This window comes from Balearica regulorum, chromosome 17 (assembly GCF_011004875.1).
Source record: "Balearica regulorum gibbericeps isolate bBalReg1 chromosome 17, bBalReg1.pri, whole genome shotgun sequence".
Lineage (NCBI taxonomy): Eukaryota > Metazoa > Chordata > Aves > Gruiformes > Gruidae > Balearica > Balearica regulorum.
In genome coordinates, this window is record NC_046200.1 from 12570413 (window position 1) to 12594686 (window position 24274).

General features: G+C 44.5%; 2 protein-coding genes across 2 annotated transcripts in view; one reads left to right on the top strand and one right to left on the bottom strand.

The window, feature by feature from the left end:
- Positions 1 to 432: 432 nt before the first annotated feature.
- Positions 433 to 15714, top strand: RAB35 (RAB35, member RAS oncogene family). The gene is made up of 6 exons (XM_075769273.1): positions 433 to 611; positions 4383 to 4433; positions 5199 to 5322; positions 12128 to 12252; positions 12367 to 12491; positions 13050 to 15714. Exons 1-6 carry the CDS (start codon positions 560 to 562, stop codon positions 13176 to 13178), a joined length of 606 nt encoding a protein of 201 aa, XP_075625388.1. The 5' UTR covers positions 433 to 559; the 3' UTR covers positions 13179 to 15714.
- Positions 15715 to 20574: 4860 nt separating this feature from the next.
- The window catches only part of BICDL1 (BICD family like cargo adaptor 1), a 48646-nt gene continuing 44946 nt past the window's right edge, over positions 20575 to 24274 (bottom strand). The window contains exon 11 of the mRNA XM_075769274.1: positions 20575 to 20917. Coding sequence (XP_075625389.1) covers positions 20717 to 20917 — 201 coding nt within the window. The 3' untranslated portion in view covers positions 20575 to 20716. The remainder of the gene's footprint in view (positions 20918 to 24274) is intronic.

Sequence of the window (24274 nt, forward strand, 5' to 3'; positions counted from 1 at the left end):
CCCTCCTGCCCTACGCACGGGCCTCGTGCAAGCACCTTTGGGAGCTGAACTTGTCCACGCCGCTGAGGTGGACCGGCACCTCGACACAGGGAGAAGACGAGCTGCAGTGGAGTGGAAGCAGGACACGACCCGGGTGCGGAGGAGAGAGGCCGGCAGCCTCACCACAGCCCAGCCCTCACAGCTCTGCCATGGCCGCCAAGGCGCGCGAGGAACCCTCACTCCACCCCACCCTCTGCGCAGGCGCGGCCAGCGGGCGCCGCACCAGTGAGCGGGCGCATGCGCAGCGGCCGCCGCGGAGCCGAAGGAGGAGGGCGTCGCCCTCCCCGCGCAGGCGCGTCGCGCAGCGGTCAGTGGCGTATGCACATGCACGCGAGGAGGAGACGCGGCGCATGCGCGGCTGTGTGCCGGCGCAGCTGGCGGCCTCTGTCGGCGGTGCGCATGCGCGGCGGCACCGCTGTCAGTTCCGGCTGTTTGTTCGGGAAGTGGATCCGGTCCGGAGCTGCCGCCGCCCCCTCCCCCCCTCGCTCCGCCGCCCGCGGCCGCTCCCGCCGCCCCGGCCATGGCCAGGGACTACGATCACCTCTTCAAGCTGCTCATCATCGGCGATAGCGGTGAGAGCGGGCGGGCGGGCGGGCGGCGCGGCCCGGGGGCGGGGGGTAGGCCGCTGGCGGGGTGGCCGCCCCTCGCCTCCGCCCGGGCCGTGAGGGGCCTGAGGGCGGCGGCGGGACCGGGCCGGGCGGCGCAGGGGGAGGCGGCCCCGTCCCGGGGCACCCGCGGGGCCGTTGCGGCCGATTCCCGGGCGGCGGGGCTCCGCCGCCGTTGTGCTGTCGGTGCCGCGGCGCTGGGCTGTGCCCGGGCGGGTCGCCGGGGGACCCCCGCGCTTTGAATGAGAGGGCGCGTTCGCTTGGGCTTCCTAAGTTGTTATCTGATGAACCCGCGGAACTGGCTACCACAGGATGTTATGGTAAATAGCTTGGCTGGGTTTCGGAGCAGAAAGATTAGGCACGTCTGGGTAAGGACAGCGGCGGCATTCGGGAGCCGCGTGTCTGAGGGCGCCCAGTAATCTGCTGGGATGAGGAGGGAATTCCCTTCCCCTGTGACAGGCAGTTTAAGGCACCGATGGGAAGGGCTGGCTGCTCCTCAGCCCTAGGGACCGTTGTTTCCAGTGTGGCAACGACTACGTTTTAGTACTCTTTATTATCTTAATTATTCCTTAAGACTCTTGCAGTGCTTCAACCTGAAGTCTTAGTTCTAGAGTTTGTCACTTTTTAAAACAAATCCTTGAAGAGCTGGTGGCTTTGTGTACTGCTAGTTAGTTATCGTACAGGATGCAAATACCTAAAATAGTTATGGATAAGGGGTAGTTATAGATTTTTTGAAAATAGATCTGAGAATACTTCTGCAGCAGTTTCAGAAACTTCTGGAGGGCTAGTGTTTGAACTCAGCCTGTGTCGGCTGCTTTACTCTAGGTACGTAAGAATTGGGACCTGGAAGATTCCTGCATTCGGTCCAGTTCAGTGTTGGTAACACTCCAACAGCTTACAGTTTAATTTCCATAAACTGGAGAAGAGGGCATCCACCCTCTTCTTTTAATAGAGGTGTGGTCTGTAAGGCAGCAGGTCCCGGCATGCGGCGAGGCATGGCTCTTGGGTGAAAGTGTAATGTTGCACGATCTTGGCAGTTGTCACCTCCGGAAGCTTTAGCTGTATGTAAAAATATTTTATTCTATACTAAACTGTGTCTGCACAAAAAAGTATAAAAGGAAGAGGGAGAAGGGGCAACAGCTTCAAAACAGCTTAAAACTGTAGGCACTTTTGGGAGCCTATGGATTATTAAAACCAAATGCTGCATTCTGAGTAGAGCAGTAAATCTGCTGCTTGCTGGTGAGTTTCAAAACTGTGCAGGCAAGATAAACAGGATGGTGAAAACTGAGGAAGACTTCTCATTTTAAACAATTAAATGTAATTTCTTAGCTGAGTCTTCTTGAGCAAAATCCTATATTGTATCCAGTGAGAGGAAAAAAGTGGTGTGAGAATTGTCAGGTTGCCTGTGGTTCTCTGTTGTTGTAATTAAATTTCACTGTGTAGTTTGAGTATTGATTTTTCTTTTTTGTTTTTGCTAACCTCAACAGGAAGGCTTTGTCCCTCCTTCCACAAAACAGTTTGCTCGCCTTGTTTATTGATGTTTATTCCCTGCAATAGGAAGTGGACTGATACTGGATAAGGTGATTCTGTTTCATCTACTTTCCCCTCTAGGCAGATATGTCAAGAGGGTAGTAGGCTTGTGTGTTTTTAGAACAGGTCATCTTGAAAAGCTGCTGGTGATCTCAGTTGTGCTAAATATTTAAAAATAATACAGGTGATCTGTGCTTTGTATGAGCTTCTTTAATTCACTCTACCATTCAGTAAGATACAGGTTTTAGAAACTGGTATGGCACATAAATTTGCTTTTAGTTTTGATTGTGCAGAGTCAATAGGCCTCTTTTTTTGTTTTGTTTCATTTTGCTGTCTTCAAGCAGAGAGGCTCTGCTAGCCTTCTCTTTTCAGCTCTTCAAATAACTCTGTGTAGGAAGTAGAGGGTCACAAAGAGTGTAGTTTCTCTATATGTGAACAGTGGAGGTCAGAGGCAGTGTTTGTTTAGTGAGGTCATTGTCATCTGGAGCTTGTAGAAGTTCCTGAGTTCAGGTTTGTCTTCTCTAGAAGCTGCCTGAGTAGTATAGACAAGACTGTGTGCAGCGGTGGACAGTCTGACAAAGCAGTGGTCATGTGCAGCCCATGCAGCTCTGCAGCAGAGCCTGAGGCTGACTGACGTTTAAGAAGGTGGTGTGATCTGACAAGGCTGTGGGTTCCAGCATCTACTTTCTTTTTACTAAGCTGGAGGGCAAGGCTGCTTGATTGAGAAGCATAATAGTATTTGCTGAAACATTTTTATTTTTTTTCTTTTTCCTTAGCTGACTGGTATTTTGCCGAGGTTTAGCACTTGATAAATAACTAGTCCTCTGTTAAAGTTCAGGAACTGCTCTGATATCTTTTTTTAGCTCAGAGGTATTCAGTGTATGCACACTGTAACTTTGTATTTTTTAGTAGCATTCTTTTTATTAATTTTTTAAAGATATGTAATACTCAATGGGAAATGAGCATGGCTTCTCCAGATGTCTGGTGATTTGAACTCTTTGCAGATGAGACCTGGCTTACTGGAATCATGCAGATTTTTAGGGTTTGGGCTTTTTTTTCTGTTCTGGTACCTATCTTCAGATGAATAGTGCTGAGCACTACTGGAGTTCTGTGTAGTCTCTGCATAGGTCTTCTGTTAAGGAGAACTTGCAAGTTACACATCATCAAAATAATTAGCTTAAATAACTTCTACCAGAAAAGATTTAATAGATAATCACCATGGTGAAGTTGAATTTCCTCTTCATATCATAGCAGACTTCTTTTTTGGGGGGAAGGGAGAGGAAGGGACATTAACAGCAGAGATAACAACTTTGAGGCATTCTGATACCCAAATTCCCTTGGTTGGGTCTGCAGGAATGCGTTTGTTATGATTCCTGTTTGAAACGCTGTGAAAAATGCTTCCCTGCAACAGGGTGTGATCAGGGTGCAAACAATCATTTAAGGAAAACCTGCATGAAGTGCTACTCAAAGCACTTAGAGAAATGCTTCATGGAACATTTTGGCAAAAAGTACGACTTCAGAAAGGTATGTGTCCTTCCTGTTAGATGTGAACAAACATCTATTTTGGATGGCAATACTGAACAATGGTTCCCAACTCCTCTGTTTGGTTTAGTCTTCTGTTAAACTGTGGCCATGATAACATAAGCTTTATAGTACCAAACCCTCATTTGATTGTCAAAGTAGTCCAAATTCCACTACCGTTCAGCATGGCATAATGAACGGGAGGTCAGCAGTGGCGTTAAGCACGACGTGCGAGTGGAATTCAATAGTTTAGAGCAGTGTTCTGAGTATTTGTTATTTAGCTGGACATACTCATTTTCTGGATCTTTCCTTAGCAAATGTAAGCCTGCTGATTGTAAACTTGCTTTTAGTTATTACTCTTTTATGACCTTTTAGAACTGACCACAGTTCAAAAGCTACTGTTTGAGAGTTTGCTGTGGGTTGGAGGACGGAGGGGACACACACACACACCCCCACACCCCCCCATACTGCTACAAGAAGTGTACAGCCTGTTGGAGTGACTACAGTGTGCTTGGTCAAATCTCTAAGGAGAGTACTGAAATAGGTCAAGGTGGATGGTACTAAATTATGCACTGAGAAAAGATCCTAGTTGGAGTTAAAAATGGAATGAATGGGTAAAATATTGTTATGTTACCTGACACTCAAGATGACTGTACTCAAAGATCTTGCTGTCTTTGTTTGTCGTAGGTGTGGGTAAGAGCAGTTTGCTGTTGCGTTTTGCAGATAATACGTTCTCAGGTGAGTGTTTTGTTTACTTCAGTAAGTGAAATGGTCAAGGTCTGCCCCAGTGTTGCTGCTTGGCAAGGGGTTCTTCTGCATTTACCCACTGATAGCTGTGCTAGGAATACATTATGGTTCTAACTTTGCTTTTCTTGGTGTAAGTCCATACAAGCCATCCTGTCTGATCTTCACTTGCAACTGAAAGTACCACAGTATTTAAATACTGACATGGTTCCAGAAATAGCTTAGGTTTTTTAGCTTATGCTGTGCTCTGTGCAGACTTCCCATTGGCCATTTGGGATCTAGATTGATTGAATATTGTGGCTAAACCACTTACGTTTGTGACATAACTAATTTATTGAGAGGAAACTCTTAGAACAGACTGTATTCAAAATAAGTGATTGCATGAGCATTTAAAGCAAAGCTTTGTCTCAAGATTTTCACAAGTGAAATACTTGCATAGTTACCATCCATTTCTTGAGGTATTTGGGTGCTTACTCTTGACCACCAGTGGGGTAGAAGAATAATTTTGTTTTGTAACACTGAATTTTAAATTTTAAGGGTGGGAGAAATGCCTTCATGGCTAGGAGAAAAGCTATTAGCTGCAGATAAAAACATGCAGATCAACATGATCTGATAGGGCATTTTAAACAATAAGCAGATAGGGGGAATCTTGTTCCCTTGTCCAATCTGAAGACTACTGCCAAATAGCATTCAGAAGTGTGCTTTGGGACATCCAAAAGAAAAGACTTAGGTTCTCACTTATCCACGCTTTCCCTTCAGGCAGCTACATTACCACAATTGGAGTGGATTTTAAAATCCGAACAGTTGAGATCAATGGAGAGAAGGTGAAGCTACAGATCTGGGACACAGCTGGACAAGAGCGCTTCCGGACTATTACATCAACGTGAGTATAACTGGGCTTTGTGATATCTAGCTTAGTGTATCGATCTTGTAGTTTTGAGTTACAGTTTAGATATTTTAATGTTGCAGTTGATTAGCTCATGGTAGCTGTGCCGTCTGTACAGTGGGACTTCTCTCAGCTGTTTTAGAACCGATAGTGGTGGTGATACTGTGGCTAGGTTTGAAACTGGGATTTCAGATTTCCTTACTCTTCTGTGCATTTCCATGATGGCTTTGTCTTATTCCTCTGCTGCTAGTTTCAGAACAGTAGAACAGGAGTTATTTCACTGTTTTGTACATGCTAGAAAACTTGTCTCTGAAGGATGTCTGAGAAGATTATCCTCTGATAATGCATTGCAGAAGTACAGAGTGCAAACCCTCCATCAGTGTCGTATAACTAATGACTAGCTTTGAGATCAAAGAATAGGATTTCCGATATTTAGTTTTCTTTTAGGACAAATGCATTTTAGCGGCTGTCTCTGTGTGGAGTTGTTGAAGCAGCCACCCATGTGAAGTTAACCTTTTCCTTGGTTCGAGTTCAGTTTTGCGTTCATTGTCCTTTTGAACAGCGTGTGCATGACTTTTCCTGTTCCTGAAGAAACCACACCCAGGGCTGCAGTGGTGGGAACTGGGAATAAAATGTGTTTGTAAACTGCAGTGAAGGTGGGACTGCTCACCGTGGTACTGGGGGAAGAGGAAAAAATACACTTGGAAATGGAACTTTTGTTTCCTTTGGGTATTTAAAAGAAATAAAATTCTTGAAAGACGTAGATGTTTCACTTGGTCTTTCATGACTGACTTCTCTTTTGGCTTCTATTTGAGAGGAGGATTGTTTTCAGCTGATGAATTGGTTAACTTACTCGAACATAAAAATAATGAGATTGGTTGCATCTGTGTTACGTCTGAGCAGCTAGAAATGGCAAAGTTGAACCTGATGTGTGCACCACCCCTTTCCTCTGCACTTCTGTGCGGATATTACTGGATTACTTCCATTGTTTCTTAAGTGTTTAGCTTGAAAAAACTTGGTTGCCTCTTGTAAGGTTCCTGTGTGTGACATCACTTCTTGTTTCAGTGCTGCAGGCAGTGTCAGGCAGGAAGTGGCGAGGGGGAGGCAGCAATGCACCGCTGCGGCTCCCATCAGCTGTGTGCACAGGCTAGTCACAGTGCCCCAATTAGTGCTGAGTCAGCAAATGGCCTTCCTGTTTTCAGATTCCCTGACACAACTCAGAGCTGCGTTAATGAGCGTTCGTTCACGGGGCTGATGCCAGCTAGTTTAGAAAGCCACAGTATCCGATACTGAATGGGGAATACCAGGAAAGGAGGCTTCCTTTTGTGAACAGGAATAGCTGCAGATCAGACTTTGTGTAGTGTTTTTATGTAAATTTTTTTCTTCAATTAACATCTAAAATGGAGAAGCTGAAATGGTTAGAGGGCATTTGTGCCATGACCTGTTTGAACTCTGCTACTACTTTCTTTTGCATAGCCTTTTACCAAAGTGAGGTATATTTTACTTTTGGGGAAGTAGAGACCCCAGTTTTCCTGCCTTAACTCTGGTAAAGTACTTACAGAATCGTCCATGGTCAGGGAGGAAATATTTGAATTTTGTGCAACTTTAAGCAAAGAAATTGCTGTGTCCGAGTGCATTTGAAGTGTTGCGGAAAACACTTTGGGAATGCTGGTTACTTTGTTGTGAGGGCTTCTCTTGCTGCTACGTCAGCTAGCTGTGACTGTCTAGCGTTTGCTGATATTTTTCAAGAGGTGCTCTGGACCTAAACATATCACCTAGAAAAGCAGGAGATAACAAGATTCAGATTTAGAAATGGTTCTGTCTTTTTTTTTTTTTTTAATTGGCAAAGTAATACTGTAACTGATTTGCTTATCCCCAACTGAATGACAAATCAGTTACCATGCTAGTACTTACGAAAGGACTTGGCTACAGAATCACGGGTGGAGTGCGAGTGCGCTGTCAACAGTGTAGTAGTCTTTGTCTAGTCTTTGGCTAGATTGAGGTTGAGAACATAAAAAAGGTGTTCTTCCAGCATTACTGTAGGCCAGGAAGTCCCTTTACAGTTAAAGGTAGAGTTCAGATTGATGTTGAGCCAAGCCTGGCAAGCAAGCCTGAAATTAGAGCCCATCTGGTAATAACAGTAATAGGTTGGAAGTACTGCTGTGTAGACCTAGAATTGCAAAATGGTAGAAGTGGTAGGAAGTTAATAGTGGAAAACTGAGAAACATTAAAAGGTTATTCTGTTTTGATTTTACTTGACTACAGCCACAGAAGCTGAAAAAAAGAATGAAACTGTTAAGGAATAGAAATCCAGTTGATCTGGAGTATTCTACAGAAACTTAAGAAAACTAAACTAGATCAGAATTTCAGACTGCAAAGTATAAAAGACAGTAGCTGTTTTGACTTTCTATTAAATGTGGAAATACTGGGATAGCTGGTGCCTAGTGGGAGGAGAGGCCACGTTGTGTGAATTTGGTTGGCATGGAACGTCATCCAAACTCTAAATTTGATTTAAATTCACCAGAGATGTATTACGCCAGGACTCAGCTGTATTAGCAGGAATACTTAAGATGCATGAACAACCAGTTTCTGTACTCGGTTTGCTCTTGTAGATAGGACTGCTCTGTCCTGATTCAGGACTGTGGTTTTAGGATTTAAGCTTTACATAATAGCTGTCAGATGCTAGCTCAGGATGAGCAGTGATAGCAGAGGGACCTTTTGCCATGCATTTGTGTGGAATGGCATGTTCAAGAGAGGGATAAGTTTGCTGAGATGATAGAATTGCTGTGTCTTGTAAACCAGATATGATGGTTGGAAGACTAATCAACTGACCTGTGACAATAGATGTTCTTCCAGGAACCTGAAAAAAAGATGAGTGTGAAAACAGATTCTCAGAAGTCTCTGGAATGTGTTAGAATTGTAGATGAATGAAAAATAAGGAAACATGTATACTACAAACTAGTGAAATATTAACAATGTGCTGGATTAAACCAGTGACCTAGCTTTCACATTGTCCAGTTACATTTTTTTCTGGAAAAACGAACATAAGTGCCCTACTGAACTGATAGAGTCAATAATACTCTGTCTCTTCTAAATCTGACTTAGCTACCGTCATGCTTCATGAAACTGATTATTATAACTCCAGATGTAATCTTGGGAAGCATTTACTGGAGGAAACCTGAAAACTTTCTTACTGGTATCTTGTAGTAGGGAGCACCACAATGAATGGCAAAATGTTCCATTCTGCTTAGAAAGGTAGTCTTTAGAGATGAGAGAGGAGAATGCAGATGGCTGAAGGACATGAGGAGTTTGGTTAACCAGTTCTGAAGATTTTCTGTATCAAGTTTGCAGTGTTAGTAGGTAATGTTTCAAAGGCAGTAAGCTTATGTCTTTAAGCTTCTTTAAATATAATTCTATAGGCAGAACAAGCAACTTGGGTGTTTATTTCAGCTTAAATGTTAGCATTCTTAAGCCTTTTCCACACCAAAACTAAATGTAAAGCCTTTAGATCTAGGTAACTTTTCCAACCATATGGAAGACAGTTGGCTACTACCAAGCATCCAAGGCCATATACAGGTCAGGTTTGGTTATCTTTCACCTCAGTGGGATACTTTTGTGGACCTGTTCTATAACTTCTTTTTCTTTCTTTTCTGTATTTCATTAATGTATTTATCACTAGGAGTAGTAGCAGGTACGGGCTTTTGAGGTTTGTAGGGCGCATGGCAGAGCGTGCCAATGGTATAAAGGACAGCTAGCATCAGTTATTTAGTCCTTGAATGGGAGGCTGAGATTGAGAACTTGATTTCTCTTCTGCTGTCATTTCTGTGGTCTCCATCTTCCCTAAAATGTGGCTAGGAAGAAAAGGCATTCTTTCCCTAGTGTCAAAGCCTCAACTACCTCTTGGTTGCCAAAAGCACAAAATTTACACCTACTCCTCCCTGAATGCCAAAAGCCCCATCTGTTCTCTACTCGCCAAAGCCTACAACTTGTTATAAAAGCAATTCTGCAGTGCATCATTCTGAAATTTGAAGTATGGGGTAGGATAAATCAGATTTTGTTTTCTAGTACTGTCCAGCACTTGGGGTTGGAGAATCTTTGCTATATTTGTTAAGCCTAAAATGTTATCTAGGACACAAGGCTGTATCTAACAAATGATAGAAAATAGCGTCACTAGCTTTTTGAGAAAAATGTGTATTATGGGGCTTAAGAGTTAGAGAATAAAAGGTAGTCATAATCTTATCTCTAGAGCTGCTAAAAGGTAACGTCAGCCAGTGGAGAAAATTACATTTTAGAGTAGACGAGGGGTTGGCAACCTTTCTAGAACGATGTGCCAGACAATTTTCCCTTCCAGAAATAGAAGCGGTGTGTGCTGGTAGGAGCTCGGCAGGAGTCAGGGGTTGCTGTCTTGCACAAAGGAAGATATTTCTGATGAGGTGGTTGGCAGTCTTAGCGCTTTGTGGCAGGAGCTCCCAGCTCCTGCGGCGTTTTGAATGCCATAGTGGTCTGTGCTGCTTGGTCCATCCCCCAGTCCTCATCCCTAGGAGCAAACGACAACTATGCTGACGACATAGGAGTCGGGATCTATATGTGCAGGGTGCATGTTATTCTACCCCTGGACATCATATGCTTTGCTTAGAGGAAAACCTAGGTGCGTGGGCAAGGTAGGAGCAGCAGGACACTCCATTGGGTCCTCTGGTTTGGATGACTGAGATACCAGGCATGGTTTTATGGTGTGCACAGCAGAATGAAGCAGCTCTGTGTAGGTGTAACTGAACCACTGCGTTTCTCTAAAGGCTGAATGTTGTCTTTGCAAATGTAATGCTCAGTGCTGGGGAGGAAGTGCTAGGTCAGTGGAGAGTTGCTGAATTAAAAGACTATTGGGTGATATGGGAGAGTTTGAAGATAATTTATTGTTGAGGTGTAGAGAAATCCAGTGTGTTGATCGGATCAGAGATCTTTCCCTTTCTGATGCTACCACACAAAACAGTATTCATCAAAAACTGTGCACAGTACATGTTAGTGTCAGGAGAGGATGGATTATTTTTGCAATGTGTGGATTCAGGCTGTGGAATACTTTTTCCTCTAAAGGATCTTAGATGCAAAATAAAGTTGAGCTTGTTGTAGCGAAGTAAAGTACAAATGCAGTGCTGTAGCAAGTTTTAAATCTATTAAAGGAACTGAATGGACTAGAATATTTGAAAGTATATCTTGTATTGGCTGGGAATAAATAATTCTTGCCTGAGTTATTTCTTGCCAAGGAAAGTGAACGTACAGTGTAACTTACTGGTAAAACATGACATGGAAGAAATACTTGACTGTCTTCTGAAAGAGCCCAGGTGAGCAATAGGAGTGGGCACTCGTACTTCTGCAGAGTATGTATCGTATCAGAGAGGAGCATTGATACCCAATGATGTGTGCAGTCTGTGTGCGATACATGTCTGTCTGTGGAAGGTCTTGATGGTTTATAAAGGCAGGTGGCTTCTGTTACAGAAGGGATGATGAAGCTAAAGGTGGGGAAGAGGTATTGACTTGTTCAAATGTGTCAGTAGAAGTGAGCCATAGCTTTGAGATCTTCTGTAAGGTAGTGCATTTGGGTTAGATTAAAAGGCTTTGAAGTTCATAGGTGTGTTCGCTGAACTGTAATAAATTATCAAAGAGAACCAGAGTGGTCACAGCGGATATCTTTAAAGTGCAGTGGAAGGGACAGTGCTGCAAGAGGTGCTTGTGGTAAGAGATCGAGTTCTAGAAATGTTATCACAATTTAAGGTGAAATCCTTGATTTTGGTATGCTGAATTCTTGAATTTGTTTTATTATAAATCTTAATATTGATCATAAGAAAGAGGAGGAAATGAAAGGGAAAGAATAAAGATACACAAAATATAAAACCTGGATGCTGGCAAAGACCTCACTGTCAACTGTTTCAATTACTTTTTTTTTTTTTTTTTGTAAAGCTGCCTAATTTGCAGTAGAGACAATACCTGGTAGCGCTGTGAACGTGGCTGAAAGCTGAGAAGGTGGAACATGTTTTTTCTATAGCGTTCTCATGGGGCGCATGCTGTCTACCTTTAGTAGGTTCATGCAGGTGATAATGTTGGAACTTGGATTCAGATATTTTTCTTGCATATCAGAATTGCTCGTCATATTTAAAGGTGCTGGTTGCCCAAGACTAATGGGAATAAGCTGAAATGAAGCTTATTTTTAATGGCTGAAGGTAGCAGAGCGCATTGAATGCACATATGGAGTCGATCTGTTGAGTAGGAAGGTGCGATCAGAACATAGTCGCTCAACAAGACAGAAATTTTTGTGAGCTCAAGAGAACTGTGGCTGAGGGTTGAGTATATTTGGAGATCTGCTGGAATTTTAGTCTGTAAGTGATCTTTCATAGATAACAGAGTTATTGCAAAAAACTTGATGTGACTTGAACAACGCAAAGGTTCACAATGCAGCCAGTGTGAGGACATACTGGGGCCACTGCTACCTTTTGCTTATGTAGCCGGAAGACAGTATTCATCTTAGAAAGTCTTGACAACCTGAACAAGGAAGTAAATAGCAGTCTTTGGACTTGGAAACGTACCTGTGTAGACTAAATAAGTCAGGAGCTCTGCTCAGGTTTAGAGGAATAGCATGTGATCTAGCTGTTGTAAAAGAATTAAATGACTCCCAGTGGAAAGAAAATGGGGGCACTTCATTGTCGTAATGCGGGGATTTGTTGTGAAACTTGTAGAGCTAAATGCAAGCAAAAGAGCTGAGAAGGTGATACATGGCTTGAGTTAACATTTATTGTCTCTGCCTGCTCCACAGGTATTACAGAGGAACACATGGGGTCATTGTTGTCTACGATGTAACCAGTGCAGAATCTTTTGTGAATGTAAAACGGTGGTTGCATGAAATTAATCAAAATTGTGATGATGTCTGCCGGATACTAGGTAAGTTTCTAATCAGAGAGTTACAACATCTTATTTAGTGGACTGACCTGCTGAAATACCAAACTGACTTTTTTTTTTTCTTTCTTTCTTTCTTTCTTTCTTTCCTTTTCTTAGTGGGGAATAAAAATGATGACCCAGAACGAAAAGTGGTAGAAACAGAAGATGCCTATAAATTTGCTGGGCAGATGGAGATCCAATTGTTTGAGACCAGCGCCAAAGAAAATATTAATGTGGAAGAGGTAATATAACATGTGCAAGAGTATAGATAAAACAATTTGGGGATAATGGTTTCGGAAAAAAAAAAGAATTGCATTCTTCCCATTGAGGAAGAAAGATAAAATGCTTTTTACAAGTTGCAAGCGAGTAGGTAAAATGTAAAGAAGAGACATCCAGCTGTGTCTGGAAGAGTTGGGGAAGCAAAATGAAGGACCCCTCATGGCATTTTCACAAGCTTTACAGTGCTGACATATTAGGCGTATGTTCTCAGGAAAGACTTGTCACTAGGGAGGATGTTTCTAGGAGGGAGGACTGCTGATCTTCTACACTCCTGGCCTCAATTGCCAAACTGATCGGGTTTTATTTACTGGTCTGGGAAAGGGGATAGAGGGGTTATTGATTTAGCTTGGGAGTGGGTGGGGACAATACTGGATTTCCACTTGGCCTGTAGTGGGTTGGGAAAGGTCTCTGAACCTTTATTGAAATATCTAGAAAAGGGGATGCTGTTCCTTTGAAGCAACTCTCCCACAAAAGCTAGCCTGAGTCCCTAGGTGGTCTGAACTTGCTTGTTTCTCTTGCAGATGTTTAATTGCATTACAGAGCTAGTCCTGCGAGCAAAGAAAGAAAACTTAGCAAAGCAGCAACAGCAGCAACAGAATGATGTGGTGAAGCTAACGAAGAACAGTAAAAGGAAGAAGCGGTGCTGCTAATGCCCTTTCCCTGCTGCAGAGACTCTGCTCTCAGACCGATTGGCCCCTCCAGCTAGACTCGGGCAATTCCACTGGGGCAGGCTTTGGGAGGACTTTCTCAGTTTTGTGCCGTTATTTAAAGATTATTTTTTCTCCATGTTTTCTATCAAGAGGCGCTGGCACCTTACCACTTCAGTGCCAAGAAGGTATCGGATGGAATCTTGCCCCCCTCTCCTCCCCTGCTCATTCCAGTGCGCCTTGTAGACAAGAAAGGACGTTGCCTACCAAGTGGACTAATTAACCCAAGAGTTTGTATATAATGTATATTGCTTTAACCAGCCTCGCCTCCCTGTTGTCGCTTTGGCTTATGCCTTCTTAATGTCAACCAATCATGGACTGCAGAGTTCATCTTTTTAAAGAAATAGTACAAAGTTCTTAATTCGAGTTGGCCCCAGGCTGGCAGCAATTGCTTCCTGGGGTCTCCAGCTTCATTTCTGTTGGGCTCCAGGCTGGCAACTGGTGCCCCTGGGGCCTATGGCTTCACCTGGAGTTCCAGGCTTTTACTGGGGCTCACGCTTTGTTTTTCTAGGTACCAGGATTGCAGGTGTTGCTGCTGGAGCCTGGGGTTTCACTTCACCAGCCCCTGGGCTGGCAGCTGGTGCTGCTGCTGGGGCCTTGAATTTCAGTTTGCCACTATCCAGGTTTGTGGCTGGGTCCTTGGGTTTCACCTTCTTGTGCTGCAGCCCAGCTGTACCTGTGCTCTCCTTTAGTTTGTATCAAGATACTGAAAAACAAACTGACCTGCAGAAGTGGGATTTATTTGGAACTTTTTCTTTTTAAAAAAGCAAAGTTTAACTCCTTTGACCTCTGCTTCTGGTTCTGCCAGGGTCCGAAGTGAGGGTCCATTTCTTTTGAGAACAACAAAAATCATGTGATTCTGCCAAAAAACCCCCAAACTTCTCTTTGTTGCCCTGTCCACAAATAGGCAATCTGAACTTGAATGTGAATTTTGGTGGCAAAGCTTTTGTTTTTGAGAGAGGAAAGGCATGAAAACAAATCCAGCTGTTCTGGATTGATACCTGAATATGAAAACTGCAGGATCATTCCCAGGATTCTTCTGTTAGAAAAGAGGACTGCTGTTTAATGTAAAGAAGTGGAAAGCTTGCTCGCTTGGGTTATGTGGTAGTGGAGGATCACCCTTGGAAACAAACTGGTCTCACTGTGCTCAGCAACGTTTCCTGGCCCTTGTTGGCCTTTCTGGGAAAACAGCTCGGTTCATCAGCCTGAATAGATGTAGTTAAAGGTGGAGAGTGTATGTGTGTGTAACTAAAATATCAAGCGTCTGGGCTGAAAGTACATGCTCAGCACCTGAATAATTTCTGAAATAATAATAATAATAAAAAAGATTTTGTCGTTAAAATGGCTAAAAGATGTGAAGGGCATGACTTCCTTTAAGACCTTGAATGTCTTAAGGATGTAACTCAGTGTGTCAGTAAGTGGCCCTGTGAAATTGCTGGCCTCGGTTCGGTAGGATACGATTCACCAATGTCCGTGAGCTTTGAATCAGCCCACTTCTCTCCCTTCCTCCCCCCTGCCCCAGGAGAGGCTAAATTTTAGTCACTTATTTTGCCTGCATTTTTTTTTTTTTTTAGATTGTACGGGTTGTGGTAAGAGCCCTAATCATACAATCACATCACAATCAATCACTTTAAAGACTTTTTAAAAAATGCAAACAATGAATGTGTAACACACTTTTTGTTTTTAATCAGTTCAGGTGCTGGGAGTATGAATCCGGCTGCCTTCACCCATCTCTTTTCTTCACATATCTTTCATTGGTAACCCAAGAATAAGAATGAGCTGGGATGATATTGCTAGTGTGAGCTCTGATAATTGTAAGACTTGAGCGGCTCTGGAAAGTGGCGGCTTAAGTTACACCAGTCCATCCTGTCTGCTTTCTGATGTTGAATGTGGTGTGTGCACAAGGAAGGAGCTGGGTCAGTCCTCAAAGCCTTCCTGTTGAAATGAAGCTGTCCTGTGGTGGTTACCACTTTCAGATTAAAGGGCCCAGCTGCGTTACTTTGGGACTCTTGTGGTAGCGTGCGTACAGATCTAGGAGGGAGTAACTTCGTACAGGCAGAAGTAAAGAAAATGTCTGAATTTACTGGAAATGATGCAATAAAATGAGGAAATGGTGCACCCAAGCCTGAAGTGTTCTCTTATATGGAAAGATTGGTCCTCTTTGAGTCCAGGTCTTTGTGGCCACGGTTTGAACTCTGCCAATCCAAGTGTCCAGCTTCCTGGCTTAAAGTGGGATTTTTTAAATTATTTTTTCCTAGAGCTGGCTGCAGAGGAGCAGTTATCTCTCTGCTCTTGCCACTGACTATTCAATTGGAAGGGGTGGGGACTGTGTCTCTAGTGGTGCTGATGTGAAGTTTCCTAAATGTTGAGCAATGGAATGTCTAACTGGTTTGCTAGGATTATTTCTGTAATTAAAGTTTCTAATTATGCTTTTTAAATAATTTTAAAAAACTAAAAATAAAGGTTACAAGCTGCCAAATCTTTTTCGAGGCTCTATTTCCTCTGCTGTCCAGCATCTGGAGGTGGAGGGTGACAAGCCACGGGTGAGCTCTTCTGCTGTAGATGGAGGTTGTTTTTTTTTTTTCCTGAGAGGGGGTATTGGCAAAACCACAATTAATGCTTTCAAATGTTTAGTTGCTATTCTAGTTTTAAATGTGAATGAAAGAGTAGGCTGGAACTGGTAGCCTTATTTCTGCATGAAAGTGAGATGCTCCTGATTTTGCTGGAATCTTTTTTTTTTGTCTTTCTGTTGTGTTGAGCGAGCTTTGAAAGCTGCTCCTCAAAGGCAGCAGGGGTCAGACCCCGAGTTGATTAAAAAGCATCTGGAGTCTCTCCTTGCTTTCCCAGGAAATGAATGTATGTGGTTCTGTATAGGCTATGTAGCCGTCGCTGTGCTTGTTGCCCTTAGCATTCATCTCCCTGCCCTTGATGCACAAGCGAGTCCTCCCATCTGGAGGAGCGTGATGGACGCTTGCTGGGGAAGGTGGCTCTCCTTCCTTCTGCGCTGCTCTGGTGTGACTGCAGAGGGGGATCCTGAGGGCAGGTAGATGGTCTGAACTGCAGCAGGCGCAGGCTGGAGGTGTTTCATTGTCCATCTGTGGTTTGTGTCTAAACTCATTAATGTTCGAATATCCCTCCATATAAAGGGCAGGGAAGGATACAAATGGCTGAAAGGTGAAGATTTACAAGCTCGCCTTTCTATTTTCCTGTGTGGCAGGAGATGTAAATGTTTCAAATGTTCTTTCTCCAGGAGCACTCTCTTCTGTGCATGTGCAAGTGCTTTATGTGGCTGAATTTCTTGGGATCATGAAATACTAAAGATGCTGTTAGGTGTTAAGATGACAGTTCAAAAAGCAAGCTTGTTCTGTAGCTAGGCAAGATAAGCAGTGACTCGAGAGCTGAGACAGTATCATATAAATGATGTTTTATTCTGAAGAGAACTATTTACAAAAGAAGTAGAGCATTGTTTTTACTAAAAATATGCCTTTATAGATTTTATAATATGTATCTTATAAAAACCATACATTTATTTACATTACTGCTACATACAAAAATTACAGCACTGTGGTATATGTACATATCTATAGATACATTCTTTCTGCTTGTCCCTGCTGTGTGCTTTTTCCCCTCTCAATCTAAGGGAATTGTTGCTGCAGCACCCAGACGCTTCCTTTCTTGGCTTTTTGGTTAAAACAATCTTGCTTTTTATAGCTGAGTGGGGAGTAGAGAGCTTGCCTGATGTAGAGGCATATCTGGAATTTACCATTCTAAGTAGGACAAGTGCATGCAGCTATCAAGTCCTGGTCCTGCCTGTAACCTCACTTCTTGTTCTCTGTGCAAAATTATTCTGCTGTCATTAATTGATCTATTGTTCATCTCGAGGGCAAGTTCTGATCTAAGTTTGTATTAAGATAAAGTGCTAGTGACTCACCTTTCATTTACATTTACTTGTTTCTTGTTTACAGTTGCTTCCCTTGCAGAGTTTACTGAAGGGAGATTGATCCCTTTTCCCTTAGGCTAGCCTAACAAACATTTGCCCGAACAGTCACCTGTTACTTAACTGTGGGAAAGTTCTTTGTAACCTTAATCTCAGCAGGCATCTCTTCTCTGTGCAATATTTGAACAGTGACCATGCAGCACTACTGGTTTATTTACCATTATCTCAAAAGCAAGGCTGAGTGTTGTATTTAGAGTTGCTGATCCCACTTCTTTAAATCTACTTTGGGATCCTGAGTACCTGCTGGATTAATGTGCTTCCGCCATCTCATTCACTGGAGTCGATGTTTCCTTTACGCCATGTGTATCCTAGAAGTATCAAGTATCACAACTGGAGTGTCTTCTAACCCAACACTGTGAGGATGATTCCAGGCTTCTGGCCATGACAGGATGGAGATGAGTGTTTTAATGACAGCTCAAGGTGACATAGTCAGGACCTCGTTAAAACACAACAGGACAAATGAGAATGTGAAGGACTGCGTTCATGAGGTTTTTGGAAACAAAACAACAAAACCTAGCTGCTATGTTAAGGCAGTTTCTGTTCCTGTTGAGTAGCAGCTCAGCACAAGGAGGTCTCCTTTGGTCTGTTGTCCAGTTCATTAAACCCAATTCTCTTGTATTTCTGGGTTTAGTAGTGCAACTAAGTCTTTAGGGTTAAGGGACTAGTTTTAAGAAACCATATCCAACTGGCACCTTAGAACATGCTGACCTTCCTCTTGCAATCTCTTCCATCACTGTTATTAAATAAATAAAATTGCAATGGGATTAAGGTAGGTTCCTCCTTAAACGAAGCAATGTGCTGCACATTTCAATTGCCTACCCCTGCAACTGAATGAGTCACTTTCCTCTCAGCAAACATGTAGCAGAAGGCACCTTTCTTCATCTCATTACTGCGTCTTCCTTGGGTAACTTAAGGCCCATGCCTTAGGATTGCATACATACATACATACAGCCTCAGAGGGGTAGAGTCCCATACAGCTGCTGGGTGTGTGGCTTGAAGAGAGCTGTTGGGGCATGGGAAATGACAACTGACGGTAGAAAAAAGGTCCGTCAGGACCAAGATGTTCACATGGCTCTCCCATGATAAGCAGGGCATCCTTTTCAAACAGCATGTAAGACAACTGTTCACAGGTATCGCTGGCATCCATGAACTCACGGCTAATTTTGCAGGTATCGAAGTTTGGGTTAATGCATATGGGCATAACAGAGTCCTGACAGCAGGGGATGCTGAGCACGTGCCTCATGTCTCTGGCCTGTTGAGAGTCACAACACAGATAAGACAGGAGAATGAGGATTTGCCATCCTGAGACTGCACTTGGTGCTGTGCTAAGTCCCTTCCCCTCAGGTGCAGAGGTGGATACAAGCAGATACTCAATAGTTGAGCATTGGCTAGAAAGGAGAGGCCAAGGTTTAGTGCCCTTCGCTGCCTGTGAGACTCCAGACTCCTTTCCCTGTAAGCATCAAGCTGTATCGGTGGTGCTTTACCAAAGTATTTCCTGGAGCAGGATCTGCAATCCAGGTTTTGTTGCTTTCAAGTAAACGGGTTTTACCACTCAGCTTTTTACCATCGTTTTCAATCCCAGAGGTTACTATGCTCCTTGCAACATGGAGCTACCTCAGTGCAAGATGATTTCATACCAGCGTGGTAGTTTCATGCTAACAAGGAAATATGGGAATGCTCAAACCTTTGTAGGTAGAAAGGGTATTTGTAGCGAGGTATTATGGATGTTCTATCCCATAGGTAAGTTGAATAATAATAAAAAAACCAAGCCACTAACCTCTTACCTGCTGCTTAGAAGAAGGTGATACCTAATTCTAGCAGAAAGCTTGTTACTGTAAATAGTGAGCAGAGACAGCAGCTCCCTGTAGGATGGTGTTTTAGCACCTAAGTTGCTGAGCAGGGCAGAGCTGAGTGTGCACCTAGCTCCATCTCCTGTGGGACAGTGTAGGTGGTGGCCTCTTTAAAGCGATGGGGAAACAAAATTAGGGCCTGTGGGTATCGTGAGCTGGGAGAACGTGTGAAAATTGCATGACAGCAGCAGGACATCTCTGAACTTAGGCAGGCGTTCCTCGCTGGTTTATGATGGTAGACTGTGTTAAAGAGAAGAGCTGTAAGGTGCCCATCCAGTGCGTAGGGAAGGTCCCTACCTAAGTATTGCAGGATTTCCAGCACCATTGTGTGTATACACCAAATAAGCTACGTTTCTTCTCGTTTATCAAGTCATGCTTACAGCAAAGCAGGCTCTGATCATCTTCAGTCAAAAGGAGATTTGGTAACCTGTTCGCCACAGGGCTGAGCAGTAAATGACCCGCAGGCAGGAACAAATACTTATAATTGTCATTAGGCCATAGCCAATGTTACTGCGTGGGGCAGAGTAAGCTGCAGAATTTCCAGCGCTTTGTAGACACGCTAATCGCCTTTGGCTTTAGTGAAGGTAGATGCCTGCGTGCTTTCTCAGGATCAATTCTGCCAATACACCGTTAAAGACCTACTGACATCGTTACAGGTAGGCTTTCAGTGAATTATTAGGCTTTCTGGGAGCCCATCCAGTTAAAATGACAGGTTTCTTACTCTGTTTGGGAGGTGTGCATGGCTTTGGGGAAATGTGTGTGACTTGCTGAAGCTTCACAACTACCTTTGGCCATTGGAGGGACAGTAGGTGCCCCAGGACTGAACATCCACAACTCTTATCCAGTGTGTAATCTGTTGTAGATGGTCAGTCTCTTGGGGAGAAATCCTTAACATTCTGTGTAACTCTCATCTCTGTAACAGCAGGGAGCTAGAGAAGACAGTAACATCAGCAATCTTACAACTGCCCCGATCTGCGAGGAGCCTGGATTCCCAGTGAGGGGTGAACAGCTACGCAGAGCTGCAGGAGAGATGGCGCCTAGGCAGGATCTGTAGTGAGGACTCAACTTCCACCACGGAGAAAGCTACATGTCTCCAAAGATGGCAATGCTGGGGCCAGAGCAACTCCAGTTTCAGAGGGAAGGATGAAGGATATCACAGCTGCCGGGACCGGAGGGTGGTATAAGTGACTCCCCTCTCTCTTGCATTCAACCCTCTTCTTCCCCCTGTGCTCACTGTGACGGCAGTTCTCAATCCCCTGCGCTGCTTTGTCTTGGAGCTGCTTATTTCCTTCTCCAGCATGAGAACGCTTTTAAGACAATCAGATTATTCTTCACAGCAGAAGCTGGACTGTGTCAAAGCGCCTAAAACATACCCTGAAGTTTATCAGTTCACTTAAAGAATATGAAAAGTTTCTTTCTATTAGTATCACATTGTCAATTTGCAAATCTCCAATTCATGTAAACATTTGGTTCAGACCAGGTGTGGTGTAAATAGTGCAGAGTCTCAAGGGTTAACTCCTTTGCCCCCTTCTTTTTTTCTAAGTGGATCAGACTTGGGTCCATCAGCAAGCTGGGCAGCTGCCCCACTCCCCATCTTGAAGCAGGAATTGTTGGAGAGGTTTCTCTTTTTCAAATTAATTTTTCTTGAAAAAGGAAAAGAGACGGTTCCCTTCTGCCCCAATGGGCTCGTCCCCCTGCTGCTCCGGCCTGAACACGGGGGAGGGTCTGGCACTCCGCTTTGCGCCGTAGCCACTGGAGAAGGAATAAGCAAGCTGGCTCCATTCCTTCGGGTGTTTGTCCATCAGCTGCTGGTCAATGACCCTGTGCATGTCATCCTGCAGCAGAGGGAGAGGAGAGGGTTGTTAGTGGCAGCGGATGCTCAAAGGGAGCTCATGCAGGGATGTGGCTGAAATGGGTGTGAGATGTGCTGTGATGCGATGGAGGAGGGATGACAAGAGTGGGGATGGGTCTCGCTCCCCGCTTGGCAGCAGGCTCAGCCTTGCTTGCTGCTGTGAGGCTTTTTAGTGAGCAAGGAAGGTAAATCGCACAATTCTGAGGGATAAATTGCTCAGGTGGTCTTCGCAGAGGAGCATTGCACCTGCTTGGGACTCTGTGACACCCCTAAACTGTGTTTCTTTGGTGTCTGCAGCTTGCAGACATCCCCTTTGGGGGGAGAAATAAATAAATAAAAAAGAACAAATGCAGCTGAAAGCAAATGCCAGAAAAAGTAAGGATGCCTGTTTTCACCAGGTCTATGTGCTTGCCGTGTGGAGCAGGTAGGCGTGACAGAGCTGCTTGCATGGCCACTGTCAGTGGGGCTTCTTCGGGGAAGGTGCTGCTGGGAGCCGAGGGGCTGGGGCCAGGCACGGGCCCACCTGACCCCATGTGGGTTTTACACCGGACTTACCAAAGAGAACCGCGCTCGTTCCTTGGACCCGCTCCTTCCTTTAGTGCCAGTAGAGCGGTGGGAGCTCTCTGACTGATAGCTTGGCGTGAACAACTGCACTGTGGTTTTTAAGATGTACCAGAAATGCTCTGGTTTAATCTGTGTTTGCAGCACAGTAAAATTGCTCTACACAAAATAATTAGTCAGTTCTGTTGCTGCTAATGACATGCTAATGTGTTCCTTGAAAACCTGGCTATCAATTCTACAAATTTTAAACCTTCAGATCCATTATTTCTGCTATAATAGCATATTTAAACTGTAGCTTAGTGAAAACGTGTGTACACATCTAGCCCCACAGGAGAAATCAACTGTTCTCCAGCAGTTTGGTCCCCAGTTAGGACTGAGGGCACTATCTGGTGAGAACAAGGATACCCTGGATGGGCTGTAGTGGTGGAAGTGCTGTTTGTTTGGCACTTTGGCCAGGGCAGCACTCGGACGGAAGGGAAGGTGCTGCCATTGCTCAGCAGGTGCCCCGGCTGCTCTGTAGCTCGATGTGGAATTAAACCAGCCAACTTGGACTGGAAACTTGAATGATGGCTAATCTCCTGTTGCAGCATTTTCTGCAGGGAAAAGGATTGATAGCCGTGGCCTGGGCCTGAATTTACTACGGGGAGTTTCCCTAGGGGAGCAGGAGGGTGCAGAGCTACGTGGACTGGGAAAGCTTTGGATCTTTTTAGAGCAGGGCTGGAAAGGGGAAGGGCAGAGGGACAGCTGAAGAGGTTAAGGTAAACATCAGCACTAAGGTGAAACAGGTTTCCAGAGGTAAAGTTGCCACGTGAAAATGTACAGCACTTGGTTTCTGAAGGCACCTGTTCTAGCAAATGATGTAGGCACCCAAGCTCCAGCATGGCAGATCTGTGTCCTTGGCTAACCACATAACAAGGGAAAAGTATGATTTTTATATATATATACACACACACAAAAAAAATTATGTATATGCATAAAAATACAGTTTGGACTATTGAGAGTGCACTGTGTTCAGGTCCGTGTCTGTTTGATATGCAAATCAGAGAGCACAGCACTTGGCTGTGGAGATCGGGGCAGATGTACGCAGCAAGGCTGGAGCAGAGCTGCGGTCCCTGCCTTGGCACTGGGCAGGGGCGCAGGAGTGTCCAGGGATGCAGAGGGAGGACGAACACCAGCAGTGTGAGACCCATCTGATAAAGCAGTCCCATAAAGCTGGAACATGGTCTTGATGTGCTCTTGGACGTTCCAAGCAGGAGTTTCTGCTGTTTGCAAAAGGGGTGAGGCTGAAGGAGATGTAAATGGCATGTATCCTTTTGGTGAGCTGGAGCTGGGCTCCCTTGCATGAGGTAAGGGTTGAAGCTCCTCGAGGAGACCTCAGTGGCTGTGGCCATGCAGACTGCAGCTCTCTGCTGGCATTGCAGCATTTTCTAACCTAAAGGTGCCTCTGTTGCTATCGCACTGAAGCCACTGAGCTCTCATGTCAGAGAAGCAGCCCTCTTCCAAGTTTGTTCTGTATTCCTTCCCTACCCCAGTAATGCTCCTCCTGCTCCTCGTCAGATGATGATGAATCTCAGTGGGGGTCAGATTAGGCCTGGGGGGCAAGGTACACATCCACTCCTGTGCTAGGCTCAGATGTGTGGAATTTTGCTTGCGGTGTATTTTATAGCCTGTATGACTATGTGCTTACAGAAAACTGTCATCTTGTTGCTGGTCCTTGGTAAAGTGCACACTACAAGTGTGCAAAAGTAAAATTTGTTCAGATTAAAGCCTCCATTTATGCCCAGCCAAAGCAGAGAATCTCACCCCATTTTATCAGAAGCATTCAGCTTTGCAAAATAGTCCCCAAAATATGTAAATCATCTGACTTGTTTTGTGCCTCTGTGGTTAAGCTTCTGCCCTGGGGATATCAGGTTCTCGGAAACTATTTTGCTACGGTGTAGGTATGCTTTAGGTCAGTATGTTGGAGATAACTTTCTGCAGTGCTAGTGGGCCTGAACCTCATCTCACAGAGCTGATGGGAGCAGGATTGGGGTTGCTGTATTGGTGCAATCGGGAAACATAGCGTGAAGTGAGAAAGCAAACGCCTGTTGTTAAAACCCTAAACTAGGGATATTCAAGCACTAAATACTGGCTGTACTAGTAAGTAGGTCTCAATTTATACCACCTGTCCAAACTGAAGCAGAACTTAGATACAGACAGCTCCTATGCAGAGCACTCAATGTCACTTTACTAGATAACGAGGCTGAGAAGTAAGATCAAGTCTGTATTTCAAAAAGTTTTCTAGATACGAGATATGCCAAATGGAGATGATTTAGTGATGTGTGCGCCTCAGCCTGGCTTTCCCTGTGGTGACCTGGGGGGTAAAGCCTCACCATGGGGTGTAGGATGCTGGTCCTTGTGACCTGGCCTGGTGCTGGGGTGGGAGTGCGTGTGTGCAGAATATTGGTGTGTTATGGAGATCCCCCACTGGCCTCTCTTGCCAGATGACAGTGAGGAAAGAGATGGATGCAGGTGACGGTGGCAGCGAATGGAGCAGGTGAGGGGATGGTGGATGCTTGGCGAGGGTGTGGGGAGCTCACCTCAAAGGCAGGAGGGGTGTACGACTAAAGCTGTTGGTACAGGAACTGAGAAAGGCCACTAGATCAGAAACCAAAGGAGCCAGATAGTAAAAAGCCCTGAGGAAGCAAACTGTAAGCAGGAGAAAGAAAAGAAAAGGAAAAAAAAAAAGAGAAACGAAAACACAGTGGAGTTGAAACAGGAATGAGGTTGTACAGGAGAG

Coding starts and splice junctions, on each gene's coding strand:
- RAB35 (XM_075769273.1), top strand. CDS start 560: ATGGCCAGGGACTACGATCACCTCTTCAAGCTGCTCATCATCGGCGAT. Junction 612..4,382: donor GCTCATCATCGGCGATAGCG/GTGAGAGCGGGC, acceptor TGTTTGTCGTAG/GTGTGGGTAAGAGCAGTTTG. Junction 12,253..12,366: donor TGATGTCTGCCGGATACTAG/GTAAGTTTCTAA, acceptor TCCTTTTCTTAG/TGGGGAATAAAAATGATGAC.